Source organism: Lissotriton helveticus, chromosome 8 (assembly GCF_964261635.1).
Source record: "Lissotriton helveticus chromosome 8, aLisHel1.1, whole genome shotgun sequence".
NCBI classification, from domain to species: domain Eukaryota; kingdom Metazoa; phylum Chordata; class Amphibia; order Caudata; family Salamandridae; genus Lissotriton; species Lissotriton helveticus.
Genome location: NC_136069.1, coordinates 300,840,978 through 300,866,317, shown reverse-complemented (window position 1 = coordinate 300,866,317; position 25,340 = coordinate 300,840,978). Strand labels below are relative to the sequence as shown.

Genomic DNA, 25,340 nt, shown 5'->3' with positions numbered 1-25,340 from the left:
CTTAGATGTTGGCCATAAGTGTGCTAATTGGGGAAACAAAGGTACCGTTTTGGGAGAGAATGCAGGCATTGAGAATCTGATTAATAGAGACTCAGTGCACATTCAGTCAAAGTACATCCAATATCAGGCAAAAAGATGGGTGGGGTGTGGGGGCCTGCAGATGCTCCTAATAGTAGTAGCATTCCACCTAACGGGAGTATAAACAGAGAGGCAGGCAGAAGATCACCATACATGAGTGGGAACTGAAACAGGTAGCAGACCGGATTTAACAAAGGTGGGGAACTTCACTCTACAACTGTTTGCCAACCAATAAAAAGCAAAATGCAGAAACTTTGCGTCCAGGTACCCAAAGCTTCCATCATTGAGGAATGCCCTATCGATGCAATGGTTAGGGAAATTTGGCTACCCTTGCCCCCAATATACCTGAACCCCCCACCCACGGTGATAGAGAACTACAAGCAAGCAACCATGACCCTCATTCTCTGTGCTTCAATGGGCCAGGCAGTCCTGGTTCTGTTACCTAGTGGAGCTAGCACAGGGCAATGTCACTCCGCTGCCACTGCAACCAGACATACTCATACTCATAAGGGTTAAGTGTTTCTCCAGTATTGGGGTGTCTTTCATAGATTCACATGCCTGAATCATTCTCTGTCGTCGGAGTGGGAGTCCCACTCCGACGGGGAATGATTCAGGCATGTGAATCTATGAAAGACACCAATACTCGAGAACCACAGATTACAGGTAAGCAACTATTGTTCTTCACCCACAACCAAAAACACTTGGCTTAGCAGCATGGCTCCTGAAGAGCTAGAATTTGGACACTTCCACGAAGAACCATTGAAGTCCTGAAGGAAGAAAGGAGACTGACAACAAGGAAGTGCTATTCCATGAAATGTAGCGGATTCAGATTTGGTGTGCTCCACAGAAATGGATTCCAGAACCTGAACAGAGGATGCCATGGTCGTAAAATACCTAACCTGTTAATTAGACATTGGGCTCTTTTATGCTTCACTAAAGGCACACCTGACAGCCATAATGGTATACACAAGACGGGGTTGCGGGGGTCATAGGAAGGAGTATCTTCCAACCACCAGTAGTCAAAAGTTTTAAGAAGGGGCACAGAGACTTACACCTCCCAGGATTTAAACCTTGTGCTAACACAGTTCATGAAACCATCCTATGAACCCATGCACAGGGCAGCAATTATTATTGCACAGAGTTAGTGACCTTCAAGCCCTCACAGTCTAGGAACTCTACCTTAAAATGACATTTAGTCCTAATTAACCTAAACCTCCTATGCAAAGTAGTGTCGCACTTCCTCATCAATCAGACTATGCAGCTCCCAACTTTTTTCCAATAACCAAAATCACAGGTAGAATGTGCCATTCATACACTAGATGTTAGGAGGGCAGAGATGCACTACGTACAAGTAACCAAACATATCAGGATGAACAATCAGCCCTTCGGTTCCTTTGCCCCAGCAACCACGTGGACACCTGTTTCAAAAGGAACTATTTTGAAAAGGCTATACTAAATGATACAACAATGTGCCACTAGAAGAGAGACTAAGAGCGAGTTCAGTGAGGAAGAAAAGTGAAACACTCGCCTTATTAGCTAATGTCTCGATAAGTGACATCTGCAGGGCAGCCATATGGTCCTCCATATATATCTTCACCAAACAGTACTATATGGACTTTCTGATAGATACATCTGCCGTGTGGATTCCTCACCTTGTGAATACCCCTTTGCGTCAGCAACATTCGGAAATTCTTTTTTCGTAGCCTCGCGCCGACGTGGAGTCCTGACGTCATAGAGACACGACCTCGCTCGCGACTCCGCTGACGTCACCGACGCCTATAATAGGCCCACGCCGGCGTGATGACATCAGTTCCCTTTTTTCCGCGTCGTCGACGCTAACGGTTTCGGGATACTCTGTAGCCTTAATACATTGTTACTTCGTTTCTTCGATTCTCCATTCTCAGATATTTCTGTTCTACTGTCATGTCGACAAAGAAGACCGGTTTTAAGCCTTGCAGAGAATGCGGGAAGATGATGTCCGTTACGGACCCTCACCAAGACTGTATCTGGTGTTTAAGCTCGGATCATGACGTCGATGGTTGTTCATCATGTCAAAAGATGAATCCGAAGGCTCTTCGTGAGAGGGAATCTAAACTTCTTGTTGCCAAACTTAAAGCAAGTAAGATTAAAAGATCCTCGAAGCATCCGAAGAAGTCGAGGTCGAGATCCAGGTCAAGGTCTCGAGAGGCGTCGGCCTCGAAGTCATCATCCGGTCATGCTTCCGGTTCCCACAAGAAGCATAAGAAGAGGAGACACGGATCCCGTCATCATTCCAGATCGAAGTCTCCCAAAAGGATGAAGTCGAAAGTGATTCCTCCTCATGAGTCGGATCGAGAAGGTGAGGCTTCACCTTCGGAGTCGATGGTCCATTCTCCGACTCCAGTTCCGGATCCGACTCCGACTCCAGTTCCGGCTCCGTCTCTGGCTCCATCTCCGGCTCCGGAGGACACCGATGGAGTTCCTGTTGAGGAAGAGGTTTCGAATCCTGTTGAGGAAACAGATTCTAATGTGCCTCGAGGTCAGCCTGAGCATCCACCATTCCCGACTCCAGGTCAGGACCCTTCTGCGTTTTTAAACGCGATGTATGCTGTTTTCTCGAGGTCGTGGTACCCCTCTGGAGCGCCTTCGGGTCCCATGGGTCCTATGGCTTTCAATTTGGGTGTTCCTCACTCTTATGCTCCAGCACCCTTCATGCCATATATGCCGGCTCCGACTCCGCTGTGGCAATACCAGGTTCCACCAAGATCGACGCCGATATCGACACCGGCTCGGCTGAAGTCGACGACCCCGGTTCCGGCGTCACCGACTCCCTTGGATTCTATGAGGCAGCCTTCCAAGCCCTCGGATTCGATTCAGAAGTCGGCTCCGACGCCGTTGAATTTGGCGTTGGATTCGACTGCGCTTCGAGTCAAAATGAGATCTCGTAGAGAAGCTCAACGACTTCTGGAGGAGCAGAGAGTTAATGATTCATCTTCTGAGGTGGAGGAAGGTGAACTGGAAGGGGATTGTTTCGAAGACCTGGCGGATGCTAGTGGTCTTGAGTTTTCTCCGGAGTGGTCTTTGCCTTCTGGACCTGATGCTCCCTCCAGGGATGTTCAACCGCATCATGTTGTCATAAAGAAGGCAGCAGGACTTTTAGGTCTGACTTTGCCCTCTGTCGAGTTTAAATCGAATTTGTTGACAGAGGTCCTCCATTCTCCTAGTTCGTCAGTAGAACCTTTGCTCCCATTTAACGATGCCTTAAAGGATCCTATAATGGAAGTTTGGAAGAAGCCTTTTTCTGCTCCTGCAGTTTCAAAAAGTGTGGCTAGGAGGTATAGAGTGGCTCCTGAGGATCCTGCTTTCTTATCTTCGCATCCTTCCCCTGAAAGTTTGGTAATTCAGGCCGCTTGCTCTAAAAAGTCGGTTGGGGCTTTTCCGCAGGTGCCTGGTGACAAAGAGGCCAAGAAACAAGATCAGGTCGCGAAGAAGATTTTTTCTTCGTCTAGCATGGCTTTGAAGTCTTCTAACGCCACTTGCCTCATGGGAAGATACATCCATGCTCTTATGGACTCTATAAGTTCTTTGGTCCCTAAGGTTCCTGAGGCTAGTAGAAAGGACTTTGAAGAAGCTTTATCTGACACTCAGGCAGCGGCTCGTCAGGTCATCCAAAGTGGACTTGATACAACCGATTCTGTGGCAAGGATCATGGGCACGGCGGTTGCCACGAGGCGTTCAGCCTGGTTGAAGTCATCTGACTTTTCAGCGGATGTGCAGTCTGCATTATTGGATTTGCCTTTCGATGGCGAGGGGCTTTTTGGGAAGAAGGCAGACGCGGCCTTGGAGAGATTCAAGGACAGCAGGGCAACTGCTAGATCTCTTGGCCTTCAGGTCAGGGGTTCTACGACCAGAAAGTTTAGGGGGTTTGGTCGCTCTTCCTTTCAGTCGTATAGACCTGCTCAGCAGCAGCAGCAACAACAGCAGCAGCAGAATACCTTGTATAGGTCTTACAGAGGGAAGCAGAGAACACGTCCTCGAGGTCGTCAAGTCTCTTCCTCCTCCACCTCCTCCAACCCCCCAGCCACAGAGAAGCAGCCCTAGATCCTCCATTCGGGATCATGTAGGCCCAGTGGGGGGTCGGCTTACCTACTTTCTACGAGATTGGGAATCGGTTACATCAGATCTTTGGGTTCTCAATCTCGTAGAAAATGGGTATGCCCTTCCCTTTCGGGAATTCCCTCCCAATTACCCTCCTTGCCAGGGATATTGCTCAGAGGAACATCTGTTACTCCTACAGGAGGAAGTCCAAACACTTTTGAGAAAAGGTGCGATAGAGGTGGTTCCAGAGCAGGAAAGGGGTCAGGGATGCTACTCCCGGTATTTCCTGATTCCCAAGAAGGATGGCAGGCTTCGTCCGATCCTGGATCTCAGGATCTTGAATTTTTATCTGAAGCAGGAGAAATTCAAGATGCTCACCCTTGCTCAGGTTCTTCAGGCTCTGCTGGAAGAAGACTGGATGGTGTCACTCGACTTGCAGGATGCGTACTTTCACATCCCAATCCTGAAGTCGCACAGGAGGTATCTCCGTTTTACGGTTGGGTCACAACACTACCAGTTTGCGGTCCTTCCGTTTGGACTTACTACTGCACCTCGGGTCTTCACCAAGGTGATGGCAGTGGTGGCGGCGCATCTCAGAAGATCGGGGATTCCGGTATTCCCGTATCTAGACGATTGGCTGATCAAAGCGGAGTCGTCAGAGACTGTGCTTCATCATCTGCAGGAGACAACCCAGTTGTTGTACAGGTTGGGTTTTTCGATAAACGTGCCCAAATCTCACCTGGTGCCCTCCCAGCGCAACCTGTTCATAGGTGCGGTACTGGACACTACTGTATGTCGTGCATTCCCTCCTCCTCAAAGGATTCTCGACATACGGGAGATGATTCCTTTATTTTACAATGGAGCGGTCGTTCCAGTCCTGAAGGTCCTTCGCCTGCTCGGTCTGATGGCTTCATGCATTCTGTTGGTCAACCATGCACGCTGGCACATGAGGGCACTCCAGTGGTGCCTCCGCAGACAGTGGTATCAGCACAATGGAGATCTCAGGGAGTCAGTGAGGATCTCCAGAGAAGCTGCAGCGGATCTGTCTTGGTGGGGCGTGGAAGGCAATCTGTCCCAAGGAAAGCCTTTTCATCTTCCCCCATCGGTGGCCACGGTGATAACGGATGCATCCACTCTCGGGTGGGGTGCTCATCTGGGGGATCTGGAGGTCAAGGGTCTTTGGTCTCCAGAGGAAAGGTTGCTTCACATCAACCTTCTAGAATTGCGGGCGATACGTTTGGCGCTCAAGGCCTTCCTCCCTTCCCTTCGCGGTCGGTCTGTTCAGGTCCTAACGGACAACACGACTGCGATGTGGTACATCAACAAGCAGGGAGGGGTAGGGTCGCAGTGTCTCTGCAGAGAGGCTCTGCGTCTCTGGTCCTGGGTTCAGGACCATCAGATTTGTCTGATGGCAAATCATCTGGCCGGAGTGTTGAACGTTCGTGCAGACAGTCTCAGTCGGCAGTTCTCTGCCGACCACGAGTGGAGGCTTCACCCAGAGGTGGTTCACGACATCTTTCGGATGTGGGGGACTCCTCGGGTGGACCTGTTCGCCACTCGCGAGAATGCGCACTGCCTGTCATTCTGCAGTCTCCAGTATCCGATGCAAGGAGCCTTGGGGGATGCGTTTCAGTTGAGTTGGAGGGGTCAACTCCTTTACGCGTTTCCCCCCATACCTTTGATTCCTCGGGTTCTGAGGAAGATTCGCCAAGACCGGGCCCCAGTCATATTGGTCGCCCCGGATTGGCCAAGAAGGGTGTGGTATACAGATCTACTCCACCTCTCCTCTCACCCGCCGCTCCGTCTCCCTCTCAGGGCAGACCTCCTCTCTCAGATGGAGGGGCAGGTTCTACACCCCCACCTCCAGACATTACACCTTCATGCCTGGAGATTGAACGGGGCAACCTGATTTCTTTTTCCCTCCCACCTGACGTTGTGGATGTCATCTTGTCAGCCAGGCGTGACTCCACTAAGTCTGTCTATTCTTATAGGTGGGCGAAATTTGTCTCGTGGTGTGGGGAAAAGTCTATTGACCCTTTGAAAGCCCATCTGGCTGACGTTCTCCAATTTGCCCTTTCTCTGGCGCAACAGGGGCTGGCTGTTGCCACGGTGAAAGGTTATCTTTCAGCGCTGTCGGCATTTCTCTGTTTGCCTGACCAGCCCTCTCTTTTTAAATCACCGGTTGTTTTAAGGTTTTTGAAGGGCCTCACGAATAAGTTCCCTCCTACTCCTTTTATTGTGCCTCAGTGGGACTTGAATTTTGTGTTGACTTTTTTGATGGGTGCTCCCTTTGAGCCTCTCCACAAATGTCCCATGAGGCTTCTTACCCTTAAAACAATCTTCCTCGTTGCAATAACCTCGGCAAGGAGGGTAAGTGAGCTTCAAGCTCTTAGTCATAAGCCCCCTTTCTTGACCATTCATGCTGATCGAATGGTTCTTAGGACCAGGGCTGCTTTTCTGCCCAAGGTGGTAACTCCCTTCCATCTAGGGCAGTCCATTACCCTACCTTCTTTTTATCCTCCCCCTCACCCTTCTAAGGAGGAAGAGAGACTGCACCGTCTGGACCCTAAGAGGGCGGTGTCCTTTTACTTGGACAGATCCAAGGACTTTCGTTTGGAAGACCAGCTCTTCGTTGGATTTGCTGGCTGCAAGAAAGGAAGGGCGGTCCATAAGAGAACTTTATCGAGATGGATTGTCCTCTGCATAAAGATCTGCTACTCTTTGGCCGGTAAGGAACCACCAGAGGGTATAAGGGCTCATTCAACTAGAGCTAAGTCTTCGACCTCAGCATTGGCTAGAGGTGTGCCTGTTGAGGATATTTGTAGAGCGGCAACTTGGTCTTCCCTCCACACTTTCGCGAAGCATTACTGCTTGGATTCCGAAGTGAGGAGGGAGGGTCACTTTGCACGCTCTGTCCTTCAGGATTTCCTGGTTTAGAAGAGTGGACACCCTCCTCCGGGAGTGGGGACTGCTGTGGGACTCTATTCACAAGGTGAGGAATCCACACAGCAGATGTATCTATCAGAAGAACAAGTTACTTACCTTCGGTAACGCTTTTTCTGGTAGATACTATATCTGCCTGTGGATTCCTCACTGACCCACCCGCCTCCCCGTTGTCCACTCTTCTGTGCCAGAGTTACTGTTATGTAATGTGTATATATATATATATTGTTGTCAGGGTGTGGTAAATAAATAAATAATACCCTATTTTTGACTAGGCTTATAGCATAACAGATAGCTCAATAAAATAAGAGTCAAGATTCGAGGTAGTAGGAGTTTCTGCAGGTTTATTACAGCATAAGGACAGGATCAGGACAACCTGCATGGGAATAGGACAATAAGGCCCGGCAGCTGCCGGGGCTGGGTCTGGGATGAGCGCGCTAATCATTCAATAACAAAACACAGGCATATATACATAGCGCGAACATATAGCATTACATTGCAGTAGGCGTAGCAGTGGGTGGAGCAGAAGGTGTGACGCGTAGCAGTCGCGAAAGATAACAGTGAAAAGAGGTGTAACTGGGCGTATACATAGACATGTGATGCAAACGTAACAGAATATGTCATGAATGGGCGGAAACATTGGAGGGGGCTACCTAAGGAGCCGAGACCTCTAACCTGGTGGTGCGCGTAAACTTGGCAATGACGTGTTACTAGGAGAAGCTGGGGGCTACGAACTCTGTGTTAGGAGCAGAGACTAAAGTCTGGAGGGTCGGAGCGACATGTACCTAAACCCTATCTGGTATCTGATGTTTAGGGAACATGTTGATATGAACTAGAAGTCATGAGGGGAGAGGCTAACTTGACTCTAAGACTGGACCATGCATTATTCTACATGTAGTGCGTGATGAAGAATATTAAATGACCATTAAATACAGTATTTCTCTAACATGGAGACGAGAAGGCTAGACAATGACGGAAACTATTGATGCAGTTCAGTAGCTTTAGGAATGCAGAAGAGGAGGACTGAACTGATAGCTGGAACTATAACATACTTTTGGCAGACTCAGAGGCAGAGCCAAGCTACACCGGGCACTGCGAGGCAGGAAGTAAGTGAAGGGTCGAGGATACAGGTGGGGGCTGTATCGCTCCTCAGCGAGGCTTTCAGGAGACAGGAGCTGAATCTGATGTCCGGGCCCTTTTGAGGCCTGGAAACGGGGACTTTATAATGAAATAACGTGCACACTGGGAAACGTGGCAACATTACTTACATAGGCCTGATATTCGTAGTATTCACGAGGACTGGAAAATGACATACCAGAGGTGGACACAACTGGAATTGCGTCTTTAATCGGACATGGGGAATAACATATGCATATTGGTCATGCACACATAACATATGATGGATGAGGCGTAGGGACACAGAACATGGCAAAATTTACTTTTCCACATTCCCTCCTTGTCACTACGTTTCCATCAGGAAACATCAATTTTCATGATACCATCTATCATTTCATACAGTACCATTTGCTCGTCTCGAATTATCTTGGAACGGGACTTAGAACGGGGCTTGGGACTAGGAATACAAGAGGTAGCACACATGCTGCAAATCGCAGGGCCACATTGTATACAGAGGCAGCAGCTAAATATAATCGCTACTGCTATACCTAGAAAGGACAGGACTTTCCATCCCCATGCGGAAATTATATTCCAGAACCAACCGGACCATGTCCAGGTGCCTGGATCTTGATGTAACAGATGGGCAATTTTATGGAGTCTGGTTATAGCTGAATAAACAGACGGCGCGTTATTTGGAATGAAAATGCAGCAACTAGATCCGATGACTCTACAGGCCCCGCCCCTATCGGCCAGTATGACGTCAAGGACGAGACGATTTTGCAAAACGACAAATCTCATAGCAGATTGTTCTTCGGTTAGGTTACCTAGAGCAGAGGCAGTCTCATTTACTACAGCTTCAAGGGTTCTTGTTAACCTACGGATCAGTTTACTATTCTGGACAGGTCCTACAAAGAAGAAGAAACCTTTATTGAAATCTGTATACTGTTCTAGAGTAGTTTCAGTATAATCGACAATTGGGGACTCCCTTCTATGTCTAATGTGTACTAGATGTGTGTTTCTGTGATAATCAGATGGGGCTAGGAAAACAGGTGGCAGTAGGAAAGCAATGTAACAGGTTCCCTCCCAATCGAGGGGCAGACGAACATATGCGGTTTGACCACAAATGAAATAAGAATGACGTGAAGCTTTGAAAATAGATTTCCCACTGTCACTATACTTGATAACAGTAGTACATTCACTATGACCTATGTGTACAGAACCATAACTACGGACACATAATTCGCCTTTGACTGGTAGTACTGAAATAGCAGGTAAGTCTGGAGTAGTATCAGACTGAACATTCAGGACCATGAAATTCGACGAATAATTACCTAAATTATACACTTCATTTTCTAGATCTAAACCTGTTCTGTGGGGGAGACCTTGCTTGTCTGGAAAACATGTACTGTTAAGAAAAGACATATCTGTTGAGGATGACGTTAACGTGGACCATGCTCCACACGAACCATTATGTGAGAATGGATAAGGAAACAGTGGCAGAACTCCCTTCGGTGTCTGGAAAGGGGGGAGTCGACCACACACCCAACAATTAGTGGCATTGCTGGTCTGGTGTGAATAATGTAACATACGGATAAATGTGTTGTTGCGCATAGCGAGGCGGTAAGAATATTCGTGAGGAGGCAGATCACTAAACGTGTGCTCTACTGTAGCATTAGCAGACATATTTACATGAGGAACTGGTAAATACAGATAGAACGCATAGCTGGTGCAGGAAATCAAAATGCTGATGAATAATATGAAACTCAGAAAAACGATACATTGAAGTGAACTTCGACTGACTCTCTCACTATGGGGGTCTATTTTATACATGTCAGAAACAATCTAACCGTTTCACCTAGGGGAGGACTTATACAATCAAACTGACTGACTTATTTTACTAGACCTTAATTTGAGCTTATACTCCTGTTGCGGAGTTTTCTCTAACAAGGGAGGGGTTGTAATAATGTCTTGTGCGGGACAGTCCTTTAAAACAATGTTCTGGCAATCTTTCGAATCCTGGAAATCCTTGGAAATGTTTTTGGAGACTGATTTCAATCCATTGAAAAGTTTTACATGAGAAAGATGGACCCACCCTTTTCTGCCCTCCAACTTGACGGCAGTACGGGTGGTCAAGAGGACCTGACGTGGCTCCTTCCAACGTGGTTCCAGCGGACTTGATCTGTCGAAATTCCTGATCATCACTAGGGAGCCTGGAACGATCTCGTGCGGTGCCACCTCGGTATTGTCTGGAAATGCGGCGGCAACCTGTGAACGACATGAGTTGAGGGCAGACATCAAGGAAGCTAGGTAATCTGTCAGCATATTACATGAAACATCGGTAATACTTCGGGGTCTAGGAGTACCCCACATGTTAGGGGGGCGGCCGAATACGACCTCATACGGGGACAGACCTGATCTGGAATGCGCGACCATGCGCATATAAAACAAAGCGACTGGCAGAGCTACTAGCCAGTCCACACCTTTGTCTTTACAGACTTTTGCAATACGGATTTTCAGAGTCTGATTATGTCTCTCTACGAGACCGGCTGCTTCAGGATGGCGTACACAATGAAACTTCCACTGGTACCCTAACAAAAGGGAAACGTGTTTCATGAGTTCAGATGAGAATGGCTGGCCGTTATCAGAATATACGACTCTAGGGAGTCCATATCTAGGGAAAAATTCACGAACCAACTGCTTGGCAGTGGTCGCGGCTGTGTAATCTGGGACTGGATATGCTTCTGTCCACCTGGACAAAGCGCATACAACTACAAGGACATACTTGAAACCTCGACATCGCTCCATCTGAATATAATCCATCTGGAGGACCTCAAAAGGGTGGTCAGGGGGCTGGAAACCACCTTGTTCCACCGGGACACTTTTACCTGGATTAAACTGACAACATATCATACAGGTACGGACTTTCTGCTTGGCTGCAGCTCGTAAATGCTTGTTGAACCAAATGTTCTGGATACTGTCTAACATAGCTTTTTCTCCTAAATGTGCTGGACTATGTGCGGTATTGATAATGACTTGAATCATAGAATCAGGGAGAAACCATGTGGCTCTACCCTTCGTTAACCATCCTTGATCTGTCTGGACCCCTCCTTGTTCAGACCATTTCTTGATTTCATCGGGAGTAGCATGTAACTGGATATCTATGACATCTTGTGTAGGGTCCTTAACTGTCATGCATATAATCGGATCTGAAGTATGTGTCATGTTAACTGGAATGTCTGGAGTCTGTGCGGTAAGCTTGGCTGTGCGGTCTGCTAAATCATTACCTTGGGAAATAATGTCAGTGACTTTCGTATGTGCTTTGCATTTCATGATAGCAATAGATGTCGGTAAATGTATGGCATCTAACAGGGCTTGAATAAGGAGACCATGCTGAATCTTGGTTCCATGAGAAGTCATGAAACCTCTCTCCTGCCAGAGCACTCCGAAGTCGTGTACAACTCCGAATGCGTAACGTGAATCTGTGTAAACATTAACTTTCAGGTTCTTGGCGTGTATACAGGCTTGTGTCAGAGCAACTAGCTCTGCTGCTTGAGCGGACAGGGTATCAATACGGTGTGTTTCAATAACTTCAGTGTCAGTAGTCACTGCATACGCGGCGACTAGTTCTCCTGTACTAGTTCTCATACATGAACCATCCACATAAAGTGTCAGGTCAGGATCTGGTAACGGAATGTCTGTCAGGTCTTGTCTTGGTTTTGTCGTAATGTTAACTACTTCCACACAGTCATGTGGGTCTGGATTTGAATTAACTGCCGGTAACAGTGTAGCAGGATTCAGAACGTTGCAGCGTCTAATTTCTATGTGTGGCTGAAACAGTGTCAATTCATAACCTGTTAAACGTGCAATTGTCAAGTGCTGTGTTTGTGTTCGGTTTAGAAGAACTTCTACTGAATGCGGGACTTGTACTGTCAGGGAATGTCCTAAAACTATGGAATCACTTTGTCTGATAGCTAGTGCTGTGGCTGCAACTGACTTGAGGCACGCAGGCAACGCCTGGGCGACTGGATCTAATGTGCTAGAAAAATAAGCACAGGGCTTGTATTGTCCTGCTTGATCTTGTGTAAGAACAGATAATGCTGTACCTTCGCGTTCAGTAACGAAAAGTGTAAAAGGCTTACTGTAGTTCGGTGTAGCTAGAACTGGAGCTTGACATAGGGCTTTCTTTAACTCGTTAAAACTGAGTGTATGTTCAGATGTCCAAGGGAGGACAGTCGATACGGCTGCCTCCTGTGTCGTTAACTGTATCAGTGGCTTGGCTAGAAATGCATACTGGGAAATCCATTGTCTACAATAAGAAGTAAGGCCGATAAAGGCACGTACCTCCTTCTGGGTTCTGGGCTGGGGAAGACTCGCTATTAACTGGATACGGTCGGGTGTCAACTGCCTACCCCTCTTGGACAGCAAGTGTCCTAAGTATACCACTTGCTGGACACAGAATTGAAGCTTCGAAGGTGACACCTTGTGCCCCATCTCGGCAAGAAAATACAGAACTGTAAGGGATGCTCGCTCGCAAGCACGTTCAGAACGGGCAGTGATCAGTAGATCATCGACATACTGGAGCAGGGCAGTGTCAGTTGGCATGTGAATGTTGTCTAGTTGTCTCTTAAGTGCTTGACTGTAAATACTAGGACTTTCTGTGAAACCTTGAGGAGCGCGTGTAAACATATAGCTCCTTCCATTTAAACAAAATCCGAAAAGAAACTGGCTGTCTGGATGAATTGGAACACTGAAAAATGCATTCTTGAGGTCTATGACAGTGAAAAACATGGCTTCGGAATCAATGGCTGTTAACAGGGAAGAGATATCTGGGACAACTGGGTACTGAGGAATAATACATTTATTAAGCTCTCGTAAATCAATCACTAATCGATATACTGGGGGTGCATTTGGATCAGTACGTTTCATGACTGGAATGATCGGAGAATTACATACATTGGAGTCAGTTTCTACAACTACTCCTTGAGCCATGAGCTCGTCAATAATTTTGGATAAGGCTGCTACAGCCTCAGGTGGCAATCTGTACTGTCTGATTCGGGGTAACACTACACCTGGCTTGAGAGTCACACGATGGGGTGTGATTTGCATGTAACCTACATCAGTTGGACCTTGCGCCCATAAATGCTGTGGAACATTAGACAATCTTGAATCAAAATCTCGTAATACATAGTGACCCTTAAAGTCACGTAGGAACAGACGTATTCCCTCTGGGGAACAGCAAATAACTGCACCTAACTCTTTCAGTGTCTTAATGCCTAATAGGTTTTCTGGACATGACTTAGTAAGTAACAGATCAGTAGTACGGGACAATGGACCTACTTCTAGAGTGACTGGCTTTGATATCTCGTTAACGATGGGTTTTCCTGAAAATCCAAGGGAAACATTTCTTGAGCCTGAGAGCGGAGCCCCTGGAACTTCGGCATGACTAATTGTGGTCCTACTTGCCCCTGTATCGATCAAAAACTTTCTGTCTTTCCCTAATACTTGACTGTGAACATAGGGGCCTTCTTGATCTACAGGTATCTCGATGAGAGGCAAGCCTACCTCCCTCTCTAGGCTGTTTCATGAATATGACTGGTACTCTGGATACTCGGACTGTGCATACTGGTACATCTGCGACGTAACATGCTGTGTTGCAGCAATAGGCTGCGGTGCGGAAACTGTCTGTTGTGCATTCTGTGACTGAGGAATCTGTGAAACTTGTTCTTGTCTAGGCGGACGTGGTCTTTCTTTAGTCTTACCGGTAGCTATGTTGTGTTTCAGAACTGCACACTCGTTTATAAAATGACCTGGCTGTTTACAATAATTGCAGTTCCCTTTAACGGGAGCTGCAGGATGACTGGCTTGATTCGGACCCCTCTTCTGACTGTCTTGAGGAACAGATTGTGCAACTAGCACTTTCATTTTCGTGTCTTTCATACGTTTTCTCTCGTGTTCTTGCTCTTCTCTGATTCTATTCTGGTGATACTGGAGCATCTGGAGCATCTGGGACGGGGTATTTGCTTGCCAGGTGCTTTCGACTTTCAAAACTCGATTTTTAATTTGTGGGCTTGAATTCTCGACTAATTTGGTAACGAAAAGGTGAGGGTATGACTCACTACTTGTCTTGAGACCACTGTTGATACTAAAACATTTTTCAAACCTAGAATAAAAATCACTAATATCTTCATCTTGTTTCTGTTTACAGGCTGAGATTGCATCCCAGTCTTCTTTTCTCGTTGTCAATAATCTGGGTAAAACTTGAATCAATAATTCTGGTAATTCTTTACATTTATCTCCAAGACCGGTACCTGGTACTCGTGCCTTGTCTTCAGCTTCTAGAGCTGTCCAATCGATCTTTTTCTCTCCCACCTCCCATTCTTTTTCCTTTAACTTTTCATACACCCCTGCGGGTAACAGGACCTTTAACATTTTAATGATATCTGGGTAAGTGTATTCTCCCATACGGAGCATGTCTTTTAATTCTCTATGGAACCCTGCTGGATCTTTGTCATGACAGGGAATTAATTTCTTCATTTCAAGAAGTTCCATCTTTGATATTGGAGTGTATACAAACACTCGTTGCATTACGCCACCCGCCCCTTGGACTGGGTGGACTTCTCGTAACGGATTCTGTCTGTCTATGTAGAATGGCTTATTTTCTGGGGGTGAGACATGAACAAAATGCGGGTTCAGGAACGTTCTATATTTGTGGCGCTGTTCTAGAATGACACTAATTAAATCGGTACCTAGACCTCTCCATCTATACTGGAGTAACTCGTTCAGTACATCGTGCAACGGACCTGGATCAGAATGTTGACCCTCATACAGAGTGATGAGGTGCTGGATCATATACATACCCACCAGTCGTTGCTCGGCTGGGGGCAGTTTCAGAAACATTTGTGCCACTATTTCGTCTGGAAAAGTGGTAGAATCAGTAATCCATCGGACTGCTGATCGGGCTAGTTCTTGTTCATGCATGGTACTTAACTCACTATAACCGACTCGTGATTTCAGAATGTGATCGGTAGCTTGAAATACTTGTTCTAGAGAACCTTGTTCTGGTGCTGGATGATGAAAAACAGACTTGGGTTCTAGGCGTAAATGGCGATCTGGAAATCTGGATTTTCCTACATACGCTATTCTGGCGGGATTCTCGTTCTCTTCCTCTTCAGGATCAGAGATACTTTCTTTCTCGCTTACTTGTGCTGCTTTACGCTGTTCGTGTAACCTTACTATTTCTTTACGGATTTTCTTGTACATACTCTCCATGGCACTGACGGTCTTGTGCTTACCCTCGGCTATATTATCACTCCACCTTGTCAGGATTCTCATTTCGGCGGGATCTTTAGACGGGTAATCTTGTTCTCTTATTAGACAATTGATCAGGAACTTTAATATCATGAGCTGAATCTCGGCTTTCCTTTGAGACATAATCTCGCCAATACTTTCTGGATCATCCCCTGTACGGATGAAACGATATATTCTGTCTAGATCTTCTTTCATATTCGGTAAGGTGACTAGATACTCGGTCACTCTCCTTACACGTAAGGAATATAAAACCATAGTATATTCGCCTGGAACTGGATCATAAACACATTCGTTAAGGGCTTGCCTGATTTCTGTAACAGACTTATTACCTTTAGGAGTACGCTGTGATGCTTGAGCATGTAATTCGAGTGCTGATAAACGCTTGTGTGGCGGCGGGGTTTGAGGAGTAGCTCCTCCTGCGGCCCCTAGACTGGAGTCGTCTACTGAGGCTCTACGTCCTGGCAGAGTGGGAAGTGGAACTATAGGCTGGACCGGGGGTACCGTAACAGGTACTCCGGTGTCTGGAGGAACATGAATTACCTGGTTTACAGGGACTGGCGGAGCGCGAACAGGATTGGCATATTCGGGGACTGTGTCGTCCAAATAGGACGAAATAAAAATATCAGCTGCGGTCGGTTTGTGACGTAGCTTGGTCGGAACTAATGGTGGCGGGAAATTACTGGATGCCTCTGGGGTCGCTTTTGGTACACCTTCGGCAAGAAGAGGATACATACCCTTAATAAGGGCATGCCTCTGTCTGTCTGACTGTTCGGCTTTGACTTGTTCACCTATCTTGATTAATTCTCTTTCTTGGGCTCGTTCCTGGGATTCTCTACTTAACTCTGACTTTCTGACTTCCTTTTCCGTTCTTCTATGGATGCTGGACCGCCTCCTCCGTCTCCTCCGTGGGCCTGAGGGATACTTGGAGCAGAAATATCTGCCAGTGCACGGTATGGTTCCGTCACGACTGCAGAGGGTCAGGGGGTCGGCGTGGCTTCACCGACGCGTGGGGAAAGGGCAAGTCCCTGTTCGGGCGCCATTATGTGGTAAATAAATAAATAATACCCTATTTTTGACTAGGCTTATAGCATAACAGATAGCTCAATAAAATAAGAGTCAAGATTCGAGGTAGTAGGAGTTTCTGCAGGTTTATTACAGCATAAGGACAGGATCAGGACAACCTGCATGGGAATAGGACAATAAGGCCCGGCAGCTGCCGGGGCTGGGTCTGGGATGAGCGCGCTAATCATTCAATAACAAAACACAGGCATATATACATAGCGCGAACATATAGCATTACATTGCAGTAGGCGTAGCAGTGGGTGGAGCAGAAGGTGTGACGCGTAGCAGTCGCGAAAGATAACAGTGAAAAGAGGTGTAACTGGGCGTATACATAGACATGTGATGCAAACGTAACAGAATATGTCATGAATGGGCGGAAACATTGGAGGGGGCTACCTAAGGAGCCGAGACCTCTAACCTGGTGGTGCGCGTAAACTTGGCAATGACGTGTTACTAGGAGAAGCTGGGGGCTACGAACTCTGTGTTAGGAGCAGAGACTAAAGTCTGGAGGGTCGGAGCGACATGTACCTAAACCCTATCTGGTATCTGATGTTTAGGGAACATGTTGATATGAACTAGAAGTCATGAGGGGAGAGGCTAACTTGACTCTAAGACTGGACCATGCATTATTCTACATGTAGTGCGTGATGAAGAATATTAAATGACCATTAAATACAGTATTTCTCTAACATGGAGACGAGAAGGCTAGACAATGACGGAAACTATTGATGCAGTTCAGTAGCTTTAGGAATGCAGAAGAGGAGGACTGAACTGATAGCTGGAACTATAACATACTTTTGGCAGACTCAGAGGCAGAGCCAAGCTACACCGGGCACTGCGAGGCAGGAAGTAAGTGAAGGGTCGAGGATACAGGTGGGGGCTGTATCGCTCCTCAGCGAGGCTTTCAGGAGACAGGAGCTGAATCTGATGTCCGGGCCCTTTTGAGGCCTGGAAACGGGGACTTTATAATGAAATAACGTGCACACTGGGAAACGTGGCAACATTACTTACATAGGCCTGATATTCGTAGTATTCACGAGGACTGGAAAATGACATACCAGAGGTGGACACAACTGGAATTGCGTCTTTAATCGGACATGGGGAATAACATATGCATATTGGTCATGCACACATAACATATGATGGATGAGGCGTAGGGACACAGAACATGGCAAAATTTACTTTTCCACAAGGGAAATGTTTCATTTTCTTTCCTGCATTTACTTTGCACTGTGTGTATTTGCCATTTCTATTGTGTACTGCGTATACTGTATGCTTTTCTACTGTCATTGGTCCGTCCGTGTGCCTCGATGGCACGGAAAAAAGGGCGGAACTGATGTCATCACTCCGGCGTGGGCCTATTATAGGCGTCGGTGACGTCAGCGGAGTCGCGAGCGAGGTCGTGTCTCTATGACGTCAGGACTCCACGTCGGCGCGAGGCTACCAAAAAAGAATTTCCGAATGTTGCTGACGCAAAGGGGTATTCACAAGGTGAGGAATCCACAGGCAGATATAGTATCTACCAGAAAAAGCGTTACCGAAGGTAAGTAACTTGTTCTTCAAGCTAAAAAGGAAGCGCAGGTGGGACAGAAAGTACTTAAACACCTGTTTGCAAATACACCCTCTTTTTCCACCCAACCTCCCGTAGGACAAAGGAAATATCGCTAGGATTGAGAAAGATCTATGCTGCAAAATGAAATTATCTACCTAGAGATCTAGTTTTTCAGCTTGAAGACTTTCTGGATTCACATGCAGCGCTCTCGCCTCTGCCAGTAAGCTAGTACAAAATTTACAACAGGGAAGGGGAATATGAATTTTACCACATAGGAAGCCACAACCAAAAAATATTGCTGGATAAAAAGAATCTCAGGATGGAACTTGGCACTTCCTGGGCAGGTGTTTGGCGTCAGTAGAGAAGCGATACAGCACCAACTGGATGACGATTACTGCTTAAAATAAAAAAACAGCATTTACAATGCAATGGTTTCGCCTTTGGAAAAGTTAGAGCTATTGGCATTGTAAATGACAAATTTTGTATTTATGTGTTGGTTTTGAAAACAGATAAATAAATGGCATTGTCATTTACATTGCCATTAGCTTAATCTATCGCAAATGTGAGACATATTGTACCCTACGGACAAGCTCAGCAGACAGCAATTACTACCACACACACACACCCAGAGCCACACACACATACACCCAGAGCCACACACACACACACCCAGAGCCACACACACACACACCCCCAGAGCCACACACACACACACCCAGAGCCACACACACACACACCCAGAGCCACACACACACACACCCAGAGCCAGCCACACACACCCAGAGCCAGCCACACACACCCAGAGCCACACACATACCCAGAGCCACACACACACACACACCCAGAGCCACACACACACACACACACCCAGAGCCACACACACACACACCCAGAGCCACACACACACACACACACCCAGAGCCACACACACACACACCCAGAGCCACACACACACACACCCATAGCCACACACACACACACCCAGAGCCACACACACACACCCAGAGCCACACACACACACACACACACAGAGCCACACACACACACCCAGAGCCACACACACACCCAGAGCCACACACACACCCAGAGCCACACACACACACACACACACACACACACACACACACACACCCACCCAGAGCCACACACACCCACCCAGAGCCACACACACCCACTTTGCTCTTCTGAAATGTTGGCATGTATGGTAGTGAGCTGTGTGTGGTGAGCTGTGTGTGGTGTGGTGTGTGTGGCGAACGCCAGGCGAAACCTACAAACCACAATCCTTCAGTGCAGGAAGTGATGACAGTGAAGGCCCAGCCAATGGAAGCCCCGAGAAAGAATTCAAACTGGCCGCCTTTTCCAAACTCACCTGGCATTAATTATGCAAATGAGGCAGGTACATAGGTGGCGGCTCAGCGGCGCTCGGGTTTGATCCCTCAGTAACAGAGCGCCCAGAAGCCCTGCACGGAGCCTCAGCGCCCAGAAGCCCTGCTCCGAATTCTTTCCTTCGTAAGTAGCGCCTCTGAGGGGGTCATCGGCCGTCTACCCGCAAGGCCCCCCGACTCCTGCCCCGTCTCGGCACATGCTGACCACTGCACGTGTCAGAAGCCAGCCTTGAACCCGTGAGTCGGCCTGTGCGAGGAACTGTGCTCCGAGCGGCTTTACAAAATACTTTATTTGAGATAGCTAGGGTGTTGAGGCGCCGGCTGCGGCGTCTGTAGATGTTGGAGGTGAGCGCTCCGGGGGGGTTTTGCTGGCGGAATGATGCTGTGCATTTGTAGAGCGGTTTTCACTGTAAACATGTTTTTAGATGCATTAAATGCAATGTCCGCTTTTGGGGAATGATGGGTTATTGTTTAAATGCTCGCCCCAGATTCTTTTTCGGTTACCTGCCTATTCCTGAATTCTTGGGTTTCGCTCCCTCCCCTTCGCCCGCAGAGGCAGGGGGGGGCAGGGGTTAAGTGGGATGAAAAAACTGGGGGTCTCTCAGAGGGGCGCAGTCGATGGCATTAACTCCTATGACACAACTCGGCCATGGTATGATACGCCAGTTTCATCCTGAGGTCCCATTAACGTTGGGCAGGCAGCCCTGCCAATAAGTGCCATCGCACTGCCAAAGAGACTCACCCAGTAACAGTCGCAGAAGCCCCCCTCCCTCCCGAGCCCCCCCATCCCCTCCTCGACTCCAGCTCGGAACAGCTCTCTTGAATGTTGATACAGCAAGTGGAGTAGAAGTTGCGCTTGCAAATGATAGAATGAAAACAAAATACACAAATAATGCATTTAAAAATAGCTATTTGATTATGAAAATGAATCATCTCATGCCGCAATCAGTAAAACATAATTCGCTTTGACTATCAGGGCGCAGTACAGGCAAACTTTTTACATTATATTTTTTTGTCGACACAGCCCTTCATTTACATAGCACTTGGCCTCTGACAGCAGAGTCTAAAAATGGTGCCAGATTGTGACAAACTCCGGGACAGCTGTGGTATGTGAACAAGTACCCACAGGGGAAAACGTTGGTACCACAAATTAATTTCACCACTACACAAATATGCCAAACAATACCACCCCACACAATTCCAATCCAACACACATAATTCACTCCACACCACATACATCCACAATACTCCAAGCAAACACACATGGGTAAAATACATTATCATTTACAACGCCAGTAGCTATAACTCTTGTAAATGCGTGCCCGATTGCAATGCAAATGCTTGTTAACTCATTTGTGGGCCATTGTTAGCAGCTGGGAAATCTACAGACTGATTCTGTACACATTCCAGTGTATAGATCACAGTGGGTTATTCATACTAGTACTCCACTATAGGATGCCTCATATATGTCTCACAAACAGAGTTTTGGAACATATAAGACCACAGGACGTATAGTGTCAGAATATTGGTAATTATTTGTCAGTACGACAAATTTAATTTCCAGATATTCTCATATTTTATTCATGTTTTACTCTGTCTTGTTTGTTTCTTAAAAAAAACCTGTTGATGGAAAAGTATATCAGAAAGGTATGTTCGAGGCATTTCAGTGGAATATTTCAACAAATATGGCAGTATGTCATTGCACAGTACCAAAGAATGACCGTGGAGGGAGCGTGGACGGCTGTTTTCACGACAGTATGGAATGAGTGAAATTCAAACAAAATATTTCTGATAGAAACAATAAATACATAGTGAGGTTTATCTGCTGCTGCATCATTATGAAATCTGTCTGTGTGAAATGGAACACAGAAATGAGTGGCTCTGTGCCACTGATTCAAAGGCAGCTGGATGTGAACACCGTCCTCCCAGACGCCTGTTGTGCCCTGGCGTTTGAATCAAAAGCTTTTATGAGACTCTCTCTCGAGAAAATACATCAGATTAGCGCTAGGCCTCTTTTCAAACATACATTTCTCCTCTCACCCTCCTCCTGTGTGCTCGCTGCGCCTCCTCCAAGTGCAGCACCTTTTATATTAGCATTTCAAAGGAAGCATTACCTAGATAGTCAGTTTCCTGGAGACCAACACTCAAGCATGCAGTAATTGCAGACACCTGAGGAGGGTGAAATGGGGGTTTCAGATCTCTGCATTCGGTGCATTTGTTTTTGTGCTATATAAAGGTTAGCGTTACGAAGGCTTTTTTTTTTTAATGCTTGTTCCCGCTAACCCATTATTTACATGTCATTCACTTATACATCTTTCACTCAATGCCTGATACCGATTTCAAAATTCAGCTTCCAAATTGATATCTTGTGTACTTAATGCTCGATGCAAATAGAGATGTGTCACACTGGCGGCTGAGGGCTATTTTCCTTTGTAAACAAGCAGAAACAAGCATTAAGCACGGGCACACGGACAGCGGGAGGGGGGGCGGGAACGGGCAAACGGACAGCGGGATGGGGGTGGGTTAACGGGCACACGGACAGCGGGAGGGGGGGCGGGAACGGGCACACGGACAGCGGGAGGGGGGGCGGGAACGGGATATAAAAAATTGTGAAAATGCCGATTACCTGCAAGGAAAGTGAAATCGCGCAGCCCACCCCTGCTCGGAGTAGGGAGCGGGTCGGGTCTGCGTCCTCACAGGGAGAGCGAGCAGGCTGGTGTGACGAAGTATGCAGAGACAACAAAAAAAAAGCACCGCCCACCGCCGCATGACGTGGGCAAAAAGCAAAAAATTCTCGGGAACGCCCACGAATCTGCTCCGGCAATGACGGACAGATGTCTGTTCCAATGACATAAGATTTCGCTCTGCGAGAAAGGCCAAAAAAAAGGGGCCATTCTCGACCCATACACTAGATGGCGAAATAATTCATAACATTCGAATCCAGAAAGTCTGCAAAGCTACTCCGAATGGCAGGTAAACATTTTGTATAATATAATACATTTATTTGTTTAGTAGGGATCGAAACCTGATAAAACCAAATGTTTTACATCTGTGTTCTATGCTCCGAATCCTCTTTACCTTCCTTCTCCTGAGCTCTGTTTTTAAGCCCTGGTCTGTCATCTGGATGTGTTGGTCATTCTGTGAAGACTAACAATTCATTGCATCTGCTTCTTGATACTTTTATGATTGAGATGGTTACAATGAGGACTTTGTCTGTTAGTGATACACACTTATTTCTTGGTTTTAGGCGACATTGTTCGATCGCAGATTTTAAAAGAGAAGCTTGCTGAACTAGAAAGGGAAGTTGAAAAATTTAAGTTTGAGAATGCTTCTCTAGCAAAACTTCGAGCTGACCAAGAGAAAGCAATGGAAAAATTCAGGTAACTCATTCCTGCTTTACATAACTGGTATGTATTATTCATCAATCTGTAAACTGAGTCACTGCTACTGCAATGATGTGACAGAAATATAGCATTTAGTTGTGCATATTTGAATCAACTCTGTGACACTTTGATCTCGTACTTTGCTATGAAGGTATTTTTCAGTTTGCTTTGTATCTACTTGGAACTGGGTGTACTAAATGCTTCGTGTGCCAGTGAGTGGTATAGAGACCTGAGAAAACTGTGGGCAGCATTTCCAGCACCCCCAAAATGATGTGTTGTTCTCTACTGAAGAAAGGAGAACTATCCTGAAACAGGTGTGTAGATATACAGAGCGCTGGCTGCACTAACATGGGAGAAAAACGAAAAACTGTCACTGAAGTAAGTGGTATCATGCGCTGCATTTACCATAATGCTTTTGGCTGACTGAGTGCTGGGATGTGGGGCAGTAGGTACCCATTCTTTTCCAGTTTTTCATACTAAAAGCTTCCACGCCCCCCCAAGAGTTTCTGTTTTTTTTGTGAGAGGTTCATTAATATACTTTCTTTAGGAAATCTAAAATGTTCATAATGATTGATGTAGGACAAAATAAAATCAAATGGAAATAAATGAAATACTGTAAAACTGCAAATGACAATCATTAGGACCTTTTAAATCGACCCTAAAATCAAGTCTCTCACTTACGATAATCGGCAGATAAAACTGTTCACACTTGTGGTATCCTTTTTCCATTTCTTAAAAGTATCACACAAGGAGACTACTAATCCTTTCGAATTCCCACACTCGTAAGATAAAGTTTACAAATGCTGTTGTCCAATTGTAAACAAAAGATTTTTAAGGTAAGGCATGTTGTTTAACGATTCAGCTTCCATTTCACATTAGCTACAACCGATGCAATGACTTATTTTAATCAGCTAGGGACATAGCTACAACACCTGAATTTCAGTTTGTCTCACCGGTTTATTCATTGGATCCATCGAATAATGCAGGCATAAAAAGCTGTATCTCTCAACTAATGCAGCTAGAGTTTTTGTTCATTTACGTGTCTGTGAACCAAATATAAGCTTAATAAATTGTCAGCTGTCAGGTTAAACACATCAAATTGATTCTCCAGCCTTTGGTAAAGGTTACAGCACTAGTCTTGTGGTATATAAATAAATAATACCGGATCTAGGTTTGACTAGGCATAGCAATAACAGATAGCTCAATAAATAAGAGTCAAGATTCGAGGTAGTAGGAGTTTGCAGGTTTAATACAGCATAAGGACAGGAACAGGACAACCTGCACAGGAATAGGATGGCAGCGCTTGACAGGGGGGCCCCGACAGCTGCCGGGCAGGATCTGGGATGAGCGCGCTAACATTTAATAACAATACACGAACATATATACTAAAAACAGTTGCATTACAATACATACGATAGGCGGAGCAGTAGGTGTGGTCAATAGCAGTCGTGAAAGATAAGGGTGAAAATGGGTGTAACAGGGGCGTATACATAGACATGTGATGCAAACGTAACAGAATATGTCATAAATGGGGCGGAAACATGGAGGGGGCTACCTAAGGAGCCGGGACCTCTAACCTAATGGTGCGCGCAAACTGACAATGACATGTTACTAGGAGAAGCTGGGGGCTATGAACTCTGTGCTAGGAGCAGAGACTGAAGTCTGGAGAGTCAGGGCGACATGTACCTAAACAGTATCTAGTATCTGATGTTTAGAGAACATGTTGATATAAACTAAGATTCAGGAGGGGAGAGGCTAACGGACTCCAAAACTGGAGCATGCATTATTCTACATGTAGTGCGTGATGAAGAATATTAAAGGACCATTTAATACAATATTTCTCTTACATGGAGACGTAAAGGCTAGACAATGACGGAAACTATTGATGCAGTTCAGTAGCTTAGGAATGCAGAGAAGGAGGGCTGGACTGATAACTAGAATCATAACATACTCTTGGCAGACTCAGAGGCAGAGCCAGGCCGAGCCGGGCACTGTGAGGCAGGAAGTAAGTGAAGGGTCAGGAACACAGGTGGGGGCTGTATCGCTCCTCAGCGAGGGATCAGGAGACAGGAGCTGAAATCTGGTGTCTGGGCCCTTTTGAGGCCTAGAAACGGGGACTTTACAATGAAATAACGTGCATACTGAGAAACGTGGCAACGTGACTTTACATAGGCCTAATACTCGTAGCTTTCACGAGAACTGGAAACTGACGTACTAGTAATGGACACAACTGTAATTGCGTCTTTAATCGAACAGAGGGAATACATATGCATATTAATCATGTACACATAACATATGATGGAGGACGCGTAGGGACACAGAACATGGCAGAAATTACTTTTCCACATTCCCTCCTTGTCACTACGTTTCCATCAGGAAACATCAATATTCATGATACCATCTATCATTTCATACAGTATCATTTGCTCGTCTCGA

At 46.4% G+C, this 25,340-nt stretch overlaps 1 protein-coding gene across 2 annotated transcripts in view; it reads left to right on the top strand.

Annotated features, from left to right (window-relative positions):
• Window positions 1-25,340, top strand: part of CPAP (centrosome assembly and centriole elongation protein) — a 442,941-nt gene that overhangs the window by 129,865 nt on the left and 287,736 nt on the right. For both annotated transcript variants that reach the window (XM_078657064.1, XM_078657065.1), the window contains exon 8: window positions 22,769-22,901. In XM_078657064.1, the coding sequence (XP_078513190.1) occupies window positions 22,769-22,901 (133 nt within the window). The remainder of the gene's footprint in view (window positions 1-22,768; window positions 22,902-25,340) is intronic.